This window comes from Falco rusticolus, chromosome 2 (genome assembly GCF_015220075.1).
Source record: "Falco rusticolus isolate bFalRus1 chromosome 2, bFalRus1.pri, whole genome shotgun sequence".
Taxonomy (NCBI): Eukaryota; Metazoa; Chordata; class Aves; order Falconiformes; family Falconidae; genus Falco; species Falco rusticolus.
Window position 1 is genome coordinate 82,180,729 of NC_051188.1, and position 15,498 is coordinate 82,196,226.

At 36.7% G+C, this 15,498-nt stretch overlaps 2 protein-coding genes across 21 annotated transcripts in view; one reads left to right on the plus strand and one right to left on the minus strand.

Moving 5' to 3' along the window:
- CASK (calcium/calmodulin dependent serine protein kinase) overlaps positions 1-15,498 on the plus strand; it is a 226,378-nt gene that overhangs the window by 102,893 nt on the left and 107,987 nt on the right. The gene's annotated exons all lie outside the window — the stretch shown is intronic.
- Positions 3,872-10,493, minus strand: GPR82 (G protein-coupled receptor 82). The gene is made up of 2 exons (XM_037376872.1): positions 10,138-10,493; positions 3,872-8,935 (listed from the first exon to the last, which is right to left on the minus strand). The coding sequence occupies exon 2, from the start codon at positions 8,900-8,902 to the stop codon at positions 7,868-7,870; it is 1,035 nt and encodes a 344-aa protein (XP_037232769.1). The 5' UTR covers positions 8,903-8,935; positions 10,138-10,493; the 3' UTR covers positions 3,872-7,867.

A 15,498-nucleotide genomic window follows, 5' to 3' on the forward strand; every position in this document is an offset into this window, starting at 1 on the left:
CCATCAATATAGCACATTTAAGGGGATTTTATTCACAAATTACATATGCATTTGATTGCAACTTAGTTAGAAAGTCAGTTTAATTTCTAGTTTTTGAATATTCATATGAAATCTGCTTGCATTTTTTCCTTGTTAGGAAAGCATGTATATAAATGAATTGCATTAATTAAACTGGAATTTGTAGATTAACGGCATCATTTTGACAGCATAATGACAGTCTTCATCCAAACTAAGATTTCAGAAAGTGCATATGCTTAAATGCTACAATATTGGTAGTATTATGTACTTTTTGCAAGCAGTCTTAAACATTTATTATTATGAAAACTTCTCTAATACAAACAAGGGAGGAGAAGTACACTGTTTAAGAACAGTGTATGTACATAGTCTTTTTGGTCTGGTGAATGTTGTACTATCTCTGTGAATATTTATGGAACTAGTTTATCCCAAAGTACCATAATTTAAGTAATTGAGAGTTTTAACCTAAGTGGGTTTGACTCTCTTCAACTTTAATATACATGTTCTTCATTAATATCATTGTCTAAGATAGTTACTCCCACTTGACTTCTCTAAGAGTTTGCTTTTATCCAAAGCAAGGCAAGTACTATAGGAATTAATGAAAATTCTAACTAGCTCTGATGGTGCAGTTTGAGAAGTGAACCTTGAGTTTTAGTGAGTAGAGACGATTGAGAGAGGGTAAACTGTGCTTCAAACTCCTACAGGTGATCTGCAAGGGAAGAGAGTGTGACACTGAACTGATAATTTTCATTTGAGGAGTCATTTGGTCTTGCATACACAGGCATTGAAGACCTTTCCCAATCTCTTTTTTCCTTCCCTTCTAAAATCAAGAAAATTATTCTATGTAATAGGCTTTTTTGTTATTTTGTATTTTAAAAGTCATTTCTTACAGTGATTCAAGACGACCTCTTAATTGCTGTTCTGTCTTGATGGTTGTAGATCCTTTTAATTGTTCATTGCACATGAGAATTGCAGAATTAACATCATCTTTATGCTGTTGTGTCTTCCTGAAAGCTGCACCTGTTTTTGTTGGGCCGTGTTCCTGAATGAAAACAAATTTCAACTTCAACGGCCCCTGAGGGAGGCCCATTTTACTGACTATAAAATGGGGGTTGGTTTTGCAGCTTATCCAGACTCTGAAAACTTTAAAATCACTGTTTTCATTAAATACTATCCTTACAAATAAACCTGTTCAGTTACATTAGAGTAAGAGTTTGTGATGTATCAGTCTAAATAAGTGTAAACCAATGTACAGTGTTTCATTTTGGCAAAAGCGGTGCAGAACTGTCGGGTGTGGGTGTAGGACGCACTGAGCGAACTGCAGTATCCCGGCTCTAGAGGTCACTGCAGACACTGTTTTGAAAGGAAGTAGGCTAAATGACCGATTTCCAAATTACAGGAATGGATAAAAGTGAATTACTAAAAATCTGTAAGGTCGATATAGTCATACTACATTTTTCTCCCCGCCTAAGCTTTCTGTGGATGTTATTTTGAACTGCAAAATGTTTGATTATCTGATGCACAGGAAAATTTGCTCCTTATACTCTTTGTAAGAATTAGGTGCCTTTTAGCCACTTCTGTGCTCTCTTAGCTCTGGACTAATTAGGAAAGGTTAGACAGGAATACTTCAGTTTGCTGTCATGTGGTACCAGAAACTTTACTTGACTTCTGTAAGTGACAAGATCTACCAAAGCTTCTGAGCACAATGACAGCAGACTATGATAAACTCCCGTATGCCCCAGATTCACCTCCAATGACAGAACCAAAACATCAAAGCTTTCACAAGGTGGCCTGTATTTGTCTTAATTTCCTTCACCGTTCTGTGAGACCAGATGTTTCTTGAGCCTCTGTACACCATTTGACCCCCTTCAACACTGCTTAAACATTGCTTCGTAATCAGTGACAATTACACCTGCTTCATCCTTGGTTAAAGTAATCGTGCATTCTTTCACTGCCTGGAAGTTGGATCATGTGATAAGGAAAGTAAAAAATGCTAATGAGGGGAAGTGGGAAACTCAAGACATATGATTCTGCATATCAGAAATGTGAATGTCAAGAACTTTTCCACTTACCACAGCATTTATTCCTATTCTGTCAACGTAGTGATACAGGGCTCAGCCGTTCCTTTTATTCTTTCGGAACCTTGCTGTGTCAGAAATACCCAAAAAATGGCTATCAAAGCAGCAACAATGAAATGGGGTCTTTTTCAATATAGAATGTTATTACACAGTAGTTTGTATACAGATTTATCTTTATGTAAGAGAACAAAAAAAGGGAAATGGGTGTAATGTGGGTCTGAAACTAGATGCTTGTCTTTTTCCATAAAACCCTTGCTGGAGTTTGAGTACCATTTGTCACTGAAGTCAGCCACTTTCTCTTTAGCTGTCAGTATTTGACAATAATGAAAGTATTTTTTTAATATAGTAATGAAAATGATGAGTGGGAGAGGACCTTTAAAACAGGACAGAGAAATAGGAGAAAGATGACTTATCTCTTTCTTCCAAATCTCCACTTCACTGTATTCTGTCCTGAAAAATAGTGTTTTCTCTTACTTCACCTTCAGAAATAAGAAAGTAACAAACTGGGTTAACTCTGCATTAAAATAGTTTTTCTCTTAACATAAATATAACTGAAGATAGTTCCCTTGTATATGATAACACATTTATTACAGACAATAATGCGTACTTTGAGATTTAATGGAACTAAAAATGAGTAACCAAAATGTGCTCTATAGCTATAGTCTTTCTTCAAGAAGAAAAATGAACAGTATGCCTCTGCAACTCTAGCTGCAAAGGTTACAGCTGATCATTCAACTTCCTTAAGTTCTGTGCTATAGAATTATTTTAATAATTATTATTTTAAAAGCTGAAAGTGATATTTTTGTTTGTTACATGCAGGTTAACTTAAATATTTCCAATCCCTATGGCAGTTAATGTGGTGTAGAGTGTCTAAAGCAGCATTGTGCATTTAGCACAGTCACATTTGGTCAGCATTCAGTATTTTGAGTTGTTACATTCTCAGTGTGTGGGAAAAGTTGCATTGTCTTTTCTTGACAGTTTCACCGAGTTACCTATTAGTAAAAGGATAGATTAACATGGATCTTGGTAGAAGACCTTTGTGCTGGTTACTGAAAGGAGAATGTGATTCAGCTCGAGAAATACATTGTTTAAGCTTTGTATAAATTATCAAGCAGGACAGTGTTCAATAAGAGGAGCATTTCTTCACTTTATTGCAGATCTTGTCACTTGTTCATTTATGCAGTAACTTCAATGGAATGTTTTTTTATCCAGAAAACCTCAAGAGGTTTTACAGTCTTCAGTTAACCTGCATTGTGATGCTTATGTAGCATTATATATAGTTGCAGAATTTTTGTTACAAAAATACCTTTTAATGTAACTGATACAAGAGTAATTTAATCACATCAAGAGCTTTAGTTGCTGGGGTTTTATCTCAGTTCACTCCAAATACTCCCAGATTTGCTCTGTGATTTTCATATAGTTTGAGTGCTTGTATATGTTTCTGTGATAAGTAAAATGATTGGTGTGCAGATGGAGTCAGGGCAAGCTTGTTGGCTAAATGCAGACATCCCAAATTTTTATTATAGGTTTACTTCAGTAGGTATGTATGCTTGTTTCCAACATGTGATCGTCTGAACAGTATAACTGCTAAGGCAAAAATGCATGGATTCTGCCTTTTCTGCTGTTAAGATTCAGTTCAGTATTTTTGGAAGTTAAAAAAAACTTTTCCAGAGAATAGGACTAAGCGTTAGGCACTGTGTTGTATGTCATATGCAAATCTCAGTTGATCCAGGTAACTTGAGGCTTGATGTACGGATAGATTTGTATGTTGATTTATGCCCTATACAGAGCTTAATTAACCATATGAGCCCTGCGATCGCACTCAATTACCACTTCTGTCTTTCATTGCCTGAAGTACTTGTAGTTAAGCACTTCAGGTTTTGCCAGTAGAGTTCAAGACTCTTACACTTCTGCTTTTAGGTATCTGGAAAATTAATAAGGCTTGTATGTACGTCTGTGTGTTTATCCAACTATGTTAAGAATAACTGGAATAGAAGCTGTTCTTTAAGACCTTCTTCACTTTCCAGTCTTTGAATATCCAAAGCAAGGAATCTGTTGCATGTTAGTTTCCTTCTGCTCTTTTCACTTAGGCATGGAACCTGTTTTATGCTTTCAGGGCATAGTCAGTAATAACTGGTGCTTTTTCTGTATTTTCCAGAAGTTATTAGCTCCTTGAGATCCAGTAGCAACTACTTTGTTGAGGATTTTGTTACATATTAAATCGTTAAAAGGTTATTAAGGCTGCAAAATCAATAGCAGAGGTATAATTAAGGTGTCCTATCTGGCCGTGTTTTTCTGTGGAGCACTTCCTCATTTAGTGCAGAAGAGGCTCCAAGAATAAAGCTTTCAGTATTTTTTCCTCAATGTTTCTTCAGGTGGTACTTTTTCCTCCCGTTTATGTCCATTTCTGTACATACATGCTTCCTATCTCAGAGTCCCCATTATTGTTTTGTCCTGCCCTAGTATTTTGTCCTAGTATACTCTTAGCTGCCTGCTGGTTGTTCAGGAGCAGTTTTGCTGAGTATATTTATGCTGCTTGGCCTACTTAGAGCTCAACCTCTACATGCTTTCTGATCAGGGAATTTGTATATTCCAGTCATTTGCCCAGCCAGTCAGAAAACGTAGCTTCTGATCGATGAGCTGGCCACCTGTGCAGCACATTTGAACGGGTTAACCAAAAAGTAAACAGACAATTGCAGCCTTTTAAACTGCTTTATAAACCATGTGTTGTGCATATTTGCCTTAGGATTTTGTGTTCCCGACTATGGAAATGAATGATTTTATTTTTTATTATACAATTCACAAATCACATGCTAACTTCTGATTTGGCACCAGGATGTCTAAGCAGTGCAAGAAGTTTAGTGCACAAGCTGTGTTTTGCTGAAGTATTTCTCTGTCTCTCTCTCATGCCTTTCTGTTTTGGGGGATTTTTCCCGCGTGAACCATTCTGTCAAATGCTAGACCAATGTATTACTCAATTTTTAGTTTCTCAAATTGCCTGTACTGCACAAAAGCTTTTCCACTACTTAAAACAAGAAAAACTTTGCTGCAGTTCAAAAATGTAAAGGAGACATGATCTTGAACAGACCACATAGGAAAAAAGTAAAGGATATATTATATTTTTTGGTACCTCATAGAAATGGCGTAATGGGATCTTGCTAAGAGTCTATCACAAAGTTATATTTGATTAGTTCCCAAAGTTTCTTCCATTTTCTTCACTTTTTGATAAATGCAGCACTGGCGAACAAGTGGTTGTGATTAGAAAAGTGAAGAAAGAATGACTTAAGCCTGCGCTACCATCAAAAACTCTGTATTAAGAAGAACATCCACAGGCAGGCACCCTGCTGAGATACCCTAACAATTGCAAATGCATTCCCTATAAAGTGTATTTAAGGAAGGACAGAAGCAGTTGGGTTCTTGATTGGGCCTGTGCAAATTATGAGAACACATTGGTGGTAAACGGCTTCACTCAGTCAGACATACAGCTGCTGATCTAAAACCAATTATTTAAGCAGCACTGTGCCATCTGGAGGGCTTCAACTGCTCAATTCAGTCCTGCTGTAGGTACTTGGACATTGGTTGTGTTGTGAAGTTGAACACCCACAAACTGGCTCCCCACGCTCAAGGACTGTGTTCGCAGAGCAGCTTTCATACAATGCTTTGTAGAATTAGACCCTGAAGCTGCCCAATTCAGGTTTTCCCATAAGTCATATCCTAAACATCACATGGGAATTCTATGAAAGAAACAGTCACTAAATTCTGCTATCAGGGGTAGCACTGTATTAAGTAAAATACTGCATTCCTATGAATTTAGGTCTTTTTCATTTGCATCTTTATATAATTTCTGCAGAACACAAAGCAGCTGTCAGATGATATGAAGTCTTAGGGTGTCCACTGGCACTTGCGTCAGTTCAGTGCACCTGTCATGGAACTCAGTATTAAGGTTGGGAAGTTAGAATTGCTCACTACATTTTATTGTGAACTTTTGGGTGAGTGCTAGGATTTATCAGAGCCTAGTATTTTATAGCACTTTTTACACTCAGTAAACTGTTCTTGGTCTCAGATGCATAGAAGATTGTACAAGGAAAAGACCATTGTGTAATCTTAAGTGTCTTCTACAGAAGTAATTCAAAATAATCGAAATCTCTACTTAACTCATCGTAATATTCTAACTTCTACAGTAAAATAAAGAACAAAACCCAAAAAACCCAACCACAAAATCTCCTGTTTCACACTGCTTTCATACTGTTAATGATCTTGAAATGTTTCTAATTGAATGTATTTTGTATACCAGCAAATAATAAGCATTTATGCCTTCCTAATTAAACCATAGAATTTACCTCACAAGATTAGACTAGGAGTATGGAAATTGCAGTGATTTGTTTTGCTGGGGTTTTTTTTATTCATAAGGAGTACAAGAGGTCAGAAATAACTGCATGTATGCATTTCATCCTTTTTTTCTTCACAGAATATTATTGTACATTCAGATATGTTACAGTTTTATTGATCTTTTGTGCTTTGTGTATTCTTCCATAAATGGTCTGGATTTAAGTATTGAGAAGGAGGTGCCTTCTGAAGCAGCGTATGTTAATCCAACTTTGAAGTGAAATAAGTGTGTAGCACTTTTGGGTGAATATGGTATCCTGAGTACACCAAAACTGCGTACCGATAAGGAAGCCAGTGCCTCAGCTGTTGAACATGACTGCCATGGATAAGACTGCAAGAAAAATTATTCCTGACGAAGCTGCAGAGCATGTATAAAACCCATTCTCCTCAAACACTGAGTAAAATCCTAGGCCACCAGAGTTTCTCTGCATCTGTGGGTACTTCACCCCAGCAGGTTATCTGTCACCATGAAAACTTTCTCTTCAGAGTCACTCTGTTGCAGATGTAATTTCAGTAACACTGTGGCCATGGTAGAAAATGTCAGAGCAGGGTGATAAATTAATTAAATCTTAAATCTGAGATTTCTGCTATTTTAATACGAAGCTTTTTCTTTGTGATAGGCGTTTTCTGTGAAGGCTAGAAAAAGTGCATAATTTCTTAATACATTTTTTTACTCCTAAAAAACCAGCTACTGTAGCAAAACCCTAATATGATGGACATAGCTAAAGTAAATAATGGCATTTTTCAGCGACTTCAGAATAAGATGTCATCAAGAACTTTTTTTTATGCACTAAAGAGTTTTAGCATCTCATGATGCATTCCCCATTTAAAAAAAAAAAAAAAAAAAAAGGAACCAACCTTCTACCCAAATACTCATGAACAAAAAATATATGGTAATCCTGAATGTGTTTTGTAGCTCTTTGTGCCTGCTTCTTTAAGCCTTTCATACATGGTTCACCCATTCCAGAGGAAATGTCTGTGCTTTGTTCAGCCTTTTTCATAAAGGAAACCCATGTGCAAAACCTGGGACTGTTTTATTGATGCTAGAAAGAGAACTGGGTCCTCAGCTTCAGCCTAGTTTCTGCCTTCTTCCTTCATTATTTAGGTAGAAAAAACTTTCCATAGGTCAAACATAAAGCGTCTTTTGCATTGTGTAGATAAAGGGGTATTACACTGTTCGCTGCATAAATTACTTTGATTTATTTAGATACACACATTGGATTTATTATGGCTAATGTAGATGTAGCAAGCAAGATAATTTGAAAAAAGATACAAATAATATGTTATCATTTTTTTAAATATTTCCCATTTCATATCAACAGCTGGTTATAGGTAGTTAAAAAGATTTTATTGTTACTTATGTTCTACTGAAATCTTTCTGTACTCCTTCACATTTTGGGAGCCTTTTCAGTGAATTTACCAGCTTTACGGTTATGGTGTTCTGGTGTGGATTTTGTAAACAGGCCATACAGACTTTTCTTAAATGTTTTATCTAGCAGAAGGATTATAACTGGATCTAAACTACTCTTAGCAGCAGCAAGACAAGTAAGAAAATTTTTAATCTCCACTAGATAGTTTAACCTTGGGCAGTCATTATTTGTAAGCAGTACATTAAAAATTGGCCTAAAAATATGATATGGAAGGAAGCAGACGGTTAATGTTATCTGGATTACAAGAATATTTCTTTTCACTGTACTGTAAATTAGATGTTTTTCTCCAATGCAGGTATTTTTTTGTATATTACTCAGATGTCTGGTAAGAGAATAGTATGACAACAAAACTGTCAAAAAAGATACAAAAAAACACGCAGTGGCAAGAGAAGCTGCAATCATTACAGTAAATCCACCAGCTTCTACCCTGACATTGTAGCATCTGTGAAATTCTTCCGCAGCCCGTGCCTGGACATCATATGTTATAGCTGTTACCGTTATGCAGAGCACCGTAAGCCATATAATGATGCACAAATATTTAGCAAATTTTGGCTGACGAAACTTTTCAAGTACACGTCTGTAAAAGTTTTCATTAACTGCTGGAGAGTATTGTGTGTCACTGTTTTTCTTCAGTGTTGCGTACTGACTTAGAGCAGTTGAACATAAAATTATAATTGTAACATATATACTGACATGCATTATGAGAGTCCCAAGGCGATATGCTATTCTACATGCTACAGAGTCATAAGTCCATTGGTACCCTTTTGCAAAATAGGCAGCCAGAAAAGGCATTGTGCTACATATGAGTAAATTTGCAGCAAGAAGGTTTGCCAGGTAAATGTATTGTGTTCTTTTTGTGGATGCTTGCCTTGAAAATATCCAGGCAGCGAGAATATTTCCAAAACTTCCAGCAGGAAATAGGAAAGAGTAGATGACTGGTAGAGCTACAGTAGTAGCTAAGGATGGCTGAAGAAGACACGTTGAATTTCTCATTTATCCCGGTATTTCTTGAATGAATGGTCAGAGCTGAAACACAATTAAAAGAAGTATTCTTCTGTAATGTGCATTTAATGTCTCTTTTATTCTTTGCACTTATCTTAACTGTTGCATTTCTCCCCTGCTTTTCAGTGTTACTAACGGCTTTTGTCCTCTGGGGTTATCATCTTGAGTTTGCATGAAGTTACTGTTTGGGTGTTCTCTTCCACTGACACTTAGTGAGGAAAAGTTGGCTGATGTTAAACCCCAAAGATTTTACATGCATAGAATCTAATAAAATAAATTAGGAAACAAAAGGTTCAAGCTAAGGTCTGACAATAACTTACGTGGTCTTGGTTTGTTTCTTAATCTTCTGGAACATCTGTAACCTACTTTGGAAACCACTTCTAGACTACTTTAAGTTAAATAAGCAAAATAAGTGCAAAGTATTACTTTAATTGCAGAAATGCAGAGGGATATTCTGTACCTCCCTTTAAGTACCAGTTAAACTGCATGATGCAGGCATATGGCTAGATGCATTTATTTTGTGCTGATGTCTGTATCTAATATTACTTTGTTCAGAGCTCCAATCTTAGATGTACATTTTGCACAAACAATTCAGTCTGTAGTTTTAAACATATGAAATTGTTGTTGAAAACAGCAATATATTTTTTCCAAGTTCAGTTTTCAATCTTTTCTCAGTTTTCACACTGAAAATAAGAAATCAAGGCTCTATAAATGGCTGCATATAAAAACCTGGCATCCCAGCTCACTAACCTGTAGTGAGGAGAGATTTTACTGGTTTGGTGAAGTGTATCCTAGTTAACTTTTGTTCCATATAAAATCATGTGGAAAAAATTAACAGATTTGAAACTTACAGGCAGATAATAGGTTTTTTTAAACAGCTGTAAGCAAATGAACTCAGATACCAAAAAGGATTCTGTGTAGCTATGATAAAAAGCACAGACACCAAGCTGATTAGATAGTAAAAAGTTGTAAAAGTCATATTTAAAAATTATGCTGTAGGCCATATTTGACAACTTGCAAATTAAACTAACTTTTACAGCTGTTGCATTTTAGTGTACACTAAGTTCCATATGGTTGTTGAACCAAAATGTATTAAATTATTTTATTACAGTGAGTTAAATTCATGAAGTAGTTGTTGAATTTAGTCATTTAGAATTCTAATGATCTTTTTTTGTGTCAGTGCCCAAATTCTGTCAGGTGAAACAAAAAAGTAGTTTTAAGCTTACCTATACAAGCTGTAGGTGCCTTCCCTTGCAGAGAGCAAGTTTTTCTGTCTGAGGTCCTTTTTATCTCCACTGCTGCAATGAAAAGGATGATACTTGAATCTGGAAAGTACAGTTAAGAACAATATCTCTCTGACACAAGTAGGTTTTCAGAATGTTCGCTTTTCTTTTACAGTGTCAAAAAAAGACTAGGCATTTAAAGTTCAGACAAGGTGATGATGTCTGTGCAAACAAGACTTTGAAATTAGGTCAGGATGCAGCTCCGTTAGAGAAGTAAGTAAAAAGAATAAGATAGTGTGGAAAAGTGATTGTAACAGCCCTTTGGTCATGTAAGTATGGCACAGAAACACCTTACAGTCCTTCGTATAGCACTTTCCTCTTTCTGGGGGTGGAGTGATTGTTACTGTCGTTCTCTTTAGGACTGCCCACGTTCCAGAGTGAAAAAAAAAAAATGCTATTTTATGCATGAAAACTTGTATTTTCAATGACGTTTAACTGTTCTTCAGCTCAAAGAGCTATCACAAAGCTGACTGCCTATTCCTGAAGCCCACATACAATAATACTGTATCGATGGCTGTCCCTCGTATGAGTGACCACATGAACATGTCTGGTCTCGTCAGATGATGGATTATGTGGAGGCAATTTACAGCTGATGCATTCTAGGCATCAGCTGGGGAAAAGTGACTTTGTGTCCAAGAAATATAGTGTTTTATACCAATAATCCAAAAGTGGGCACAGGATAATTTCCTTGCTCCACAGGAAAGGTTTGATCACAGATTAGTCAACCTTTGTTCAGCTCTGCAGAGCTTGAGACCTTTGAATTTCCTTCTGTCTGATACATCTGTGGTTGTCAGATACAGCTTTTCAAGAGCTATAAATAAGTTACTTCATGAAAACAGAGGAGATACCATATAAAAACTTCTGCAATTTTGGTAAGGTTCTGGTTTTGTTAGTTTTGCTTTATGTTTAAATGTACACTGTAAACTTTATGTTTAAAAATCCACCTCGGTGATCTACAATCAGTTTTATTGTTCAGCTTCTTTTTTGTAATATTATTATTATTACTAAAATTATGGATGTATATACTGGGCTCCTATTTATACTACATAGCTGATCTCGTTTAAGAGTAAATTTAAGTGAGGGAAACTTCCTGTGGAGTATTACTGATTAGTTTGTAATGCTGTGATTAGTTTGCATGTACTTTAGTTCTTGTTTCTGCTAGATGTAGTTATACCTTGTTTTCATTTTTTCCACTTTTAAATGTATAGATACATTAAAATTTGTCCTAACAGAAAGAATAGTTTATTAATTAAATATTTAATAGTCTCTTAGGTAGTTTTACAAGTCCTTGTTACTGTGGTGTTCCATCCAGGTTTAGACACAAGAATGCGTATCCTGAAAATTTGCTAAGAGGAAGCATGCCAAAAAATGGTGTGAGCAGTTCCAGTTAGCAGGGGTTTTTTTAATTTTTATTATTTAGTTTGCTATTAACTTAGACTGTAGTATTTCTAATTCAATGACCATAACTTGCTGTAGGAAGAGGTAACGCTACATTTTTTTCTGAATTGTTATATGAGAATAATTATTATACTGAATTACAGTCTCAGACTTTATTTTTGAACTGATTAGTGAGGTGAATAACAAAGGAATCAGACAATATGATTAAAAAAAAAAAAAAAACCAACCAACAGAAAAACCAACCCCAGAAGTACAGTTGCAGTTGGTTCTAAGCTGTAGTAAGCACCTTCCTTATTCTTTTAGTGAACTCTTTCCATTCTCCTAACGTATAAATGGCATATTTTATCTAAAATGTATTTGATAATATTCAAATAGTACAAGTGCATCTTTTACAGAAGTCATTCTTAAGTTCTTCATGATGACCTTTATGTACATTCTTCACCTTAATTATTTATATCTCCTGTACTCTTCAACCATGATCACTTTCTAATTTATATGTGTTACTAGATCTTATATGCCAGTAGGCAGCATATGTTGAATTTTGCCATTATAGGCAGGCAACTTATTTTGTGGCCCAAAAGCACAAAACCAGGAAAATTCCCAGTGGTGAAAGGTATTTCAGTTAGCCATTTATAACCCATACCTAGCATTTATGTAGTATAATCATATATGACAGAGTGATCCACTTAGAGGCTGCTTGGCCATTTCCTCTTCCCTCCGCCTACTCGAGATGACAGAAGACAGCCCAGTCAGCCTTGTATCTCCTCGTGCCTGTCACAGACCAAATGGACAACTGGACTGTTCCTGCTGTACAACAGGGTACATAACGTGTTGACAGCAGTTGCTCTCTGTAGGATGGGAGAAGGCAGCAGCTCAGTTACCTCTAGCTTCTGTAGCAGTCCTGGCTCTCTTTGTGCTGGGGAAGGCCCAAGAGATGCACTCAGTCTCTGCACCTTGAAGGATGGAAGGCAAGTGCTGAGGATATGGCACAGAAAATATGTGACCCTGGCTATGGCTGCTGTGGGTGCTGAGGATGAATCAGATGCATAGCGTGCAGCAGCCTTTAACTTGGATTTAATTTAAGTACTTTGAATTTAATCTACGGTATGGTGTTTAATACCAAGATAAGTCTCTAAGATGCACTGGCTACTACACAAGTGCAATCAATACTTTCTTTCCAAAAAACCCAAAACATTTACCAAGTAGCTTGTCTAGAGCTTTGACTTTTGGTGCTTAGTTTTTGTTGGACGTGTTTTTTCCTTAAACATTAAAATTGAAAGTTTTTTTGACTGTATAAACTCTTAAGACAGATGCACTACACGATAACCATTTTCAGTTGGACATCTGTATCGGGAGAGTTGTTGCAGAGCGCCATGGTTCCTTTCTGCCTGCTTATCAGCTTTCCATGCAGGGTGCCCCAGTGTGTGCGCAGCTCTTCTCCTGACTTGATCTAATGAAGGTTTTAGCTGTAGTCAGTGTATGTATTCAATATTGTAAAAAGTGCTTATCAAAGCAAAATCATCTAAGCTCATGTTTAAATCTACTGTAGGTTAGTCAAGCACTGTGCTGAATCAGTGAAGATAAAATATTTGGCAGGTTTGAGCTGAGTCTATGTTTGCTGTTCACTAATGATTTATTTTTGACAGTTTTAGACCTGCCTGTATGGTTCAGCAAAATAGACCCAGAATGAAAGTTCTTACATTGTTTGATGAATTACAAGTGCATGCAGTGTAACTCTGCGGCATCCTTAGGGATATAGAAATGGGGATATATTGCACTTCTTGCTTCAATTCTTTGGTTGTCATAAAATACGCAAAGTTAATAGTTTCACAGACTCCAGAGGGTTGTTTTACATAATGAAAACACAGGCCAGACAATGTCTTTTAGGTAGGACAACTTAGCTTGAAGTTGACAGTGCTAACAAAATTAATCTTCCAACATTTTTATGCTTCAGGTCTTCGTTGCTAAATACTTTGTATTTTTCCATAGTAAGGAATTCCATAGTAAGTCACACATTCCTTGTGCAGCTCCCAGAGCACTCTTTAACTGCATTTGCTTCTAAAAAAGCAGTGGCTGTGTAGTTTACTTTTAACTTTAGAAATTGGTTTTGATTTGAAAACTATTGATTATCATAGCCAAATAGGAAGCTTTCTCTGTATTTTTCTGCACTGTACTGTAATTTGTCTTTTTTCAAGTTAAGTATGTTTATGTGTAACAGCTTTTTGGCTTTTCCAAGTTCTTGTTAAGCTTCTGTGAAAACACAAAAGTAATAAAGCAAAAATAAAAACTAAAACATGGCAGTAAAAGCAAAACTGATACTTAAAAGGTGGATTCTGTTGGCTGCAAGCTGGGAAGTTCTGGCTGCAAAATTAATTCCTTGCTGGTAAAGAACATTTCTATACCCCCTGACAAAAATGATCCTGCGTTTTCATCAGACTTTTAATTTGTTGTTAACCATGCTTATGGTAACATCTTCACCAAGTGAGAGTTTTTGTGGAAGGAACTGCAGGCATATTTTTGTTTTTAAAGCACAGTCATTTGTATCTGTGGTTTGAGAGTTCTATGAAGAAGCTTTGTAATAAGTGCAAAGGTGTACTGCCCCTCTCTGTATGCACACTTACAGGAACCAGGACTCACCATTTACAGACAAAAACAAGATAACTTCTGAAGGTACCAGGATGTATTATTGTGGTATATTTTAAATAATTGATTCAGCTTGTTAAGACATGGGCTTATAAGTAAACTCTTTGCTTTTTTTATCCTCATTTTGTTTCTTACTTTGCAGTACTACGACACACAATTAGCCATTTCCCTGCCATTCATGTTCTTATTTCTACACTTAGCTCTCTAACTGTGCAGTTTGAATGTTAAGGCTTTTTCCAGCTTCATCCCTTCCCCCCAGTTACTCTCATCTCACAATGTCGTGAACAACTTCTGTGCAAGGATTTTTTTTTCACTCTACTACAGTAAATGGTGATAGCTTTGTAGCACCTTCTCCATTCTCTTGGATTCTACAGAGCCCTCAGGAGTTGGGATTTTGTTTAAGGGATGGGAAGAAGGCTGGCAGAAGGTTTCCAGTGCCACAGAGAATATGTTGAAGATATATTTTGGATTGGTGGAACATGATCAATGGGTTCTTTTTGTCTGTACACTTTATTTGTACTGTGCAACACAACTCCCTCCTCTCTGCTCTGATTCTGAATGTGCTTTTGGAGAGAGCATTGTACTAAAGCACTCATTTGTGAACTTTCCAGTTCCAGGAATAATATGCCTCTCAGTTGTTTCTCAGTGATGTAAGTTGCACTCCTCTTCTGTGGTTTCATTGACTGATGTTGGGGAAGTTGTTCAATCAAATTTCTCCATGTTGCGTTACAATTGATACTTGTCTGTCCTCAGGAAAAATACCAGTTTGCAGGTTAAAGCCATAATTACAGTTAATTTCAGTGTGAAGATGAAAGTTGGTGTGGTTTAACCCTGGTAGGCAGGTAAGCCCCACACAGCCGCTCGCTCACTCCCCCTCAGTGGGCCAGGGAAGAGAATCAGAAGGGTAAAAGTGTGAGAACTTGTTTACGCTTTCTGTCTCTTCCCCCTCCTGTGCTTGTGGCTGCTGTGCTGCAGAACAGGCTGCTGCTTCTGAGGCTCCTTCCTGCTCCCTGTAACACGCTCTGGTCAAACCTTTCATTGTCTTGAACGCTTTGAGCCCCATAATGGGCATCAAAAAAGGGTTGTTGTTAAATCCCAGTAGGCAGCTAAGTCTCATGCAGCTGCTCACTTACTCCCCTTCCAGTGAGTTGAGGGGGATAACTAGTAGGGTAAAAGTGAGAAAACTCATGGTTTGAGATAAAGAGAGTTTAATAAGTTTAAAGAAAAGGGGGGGAGTTAAAAAAAAAAGAAAAACAAGACCAG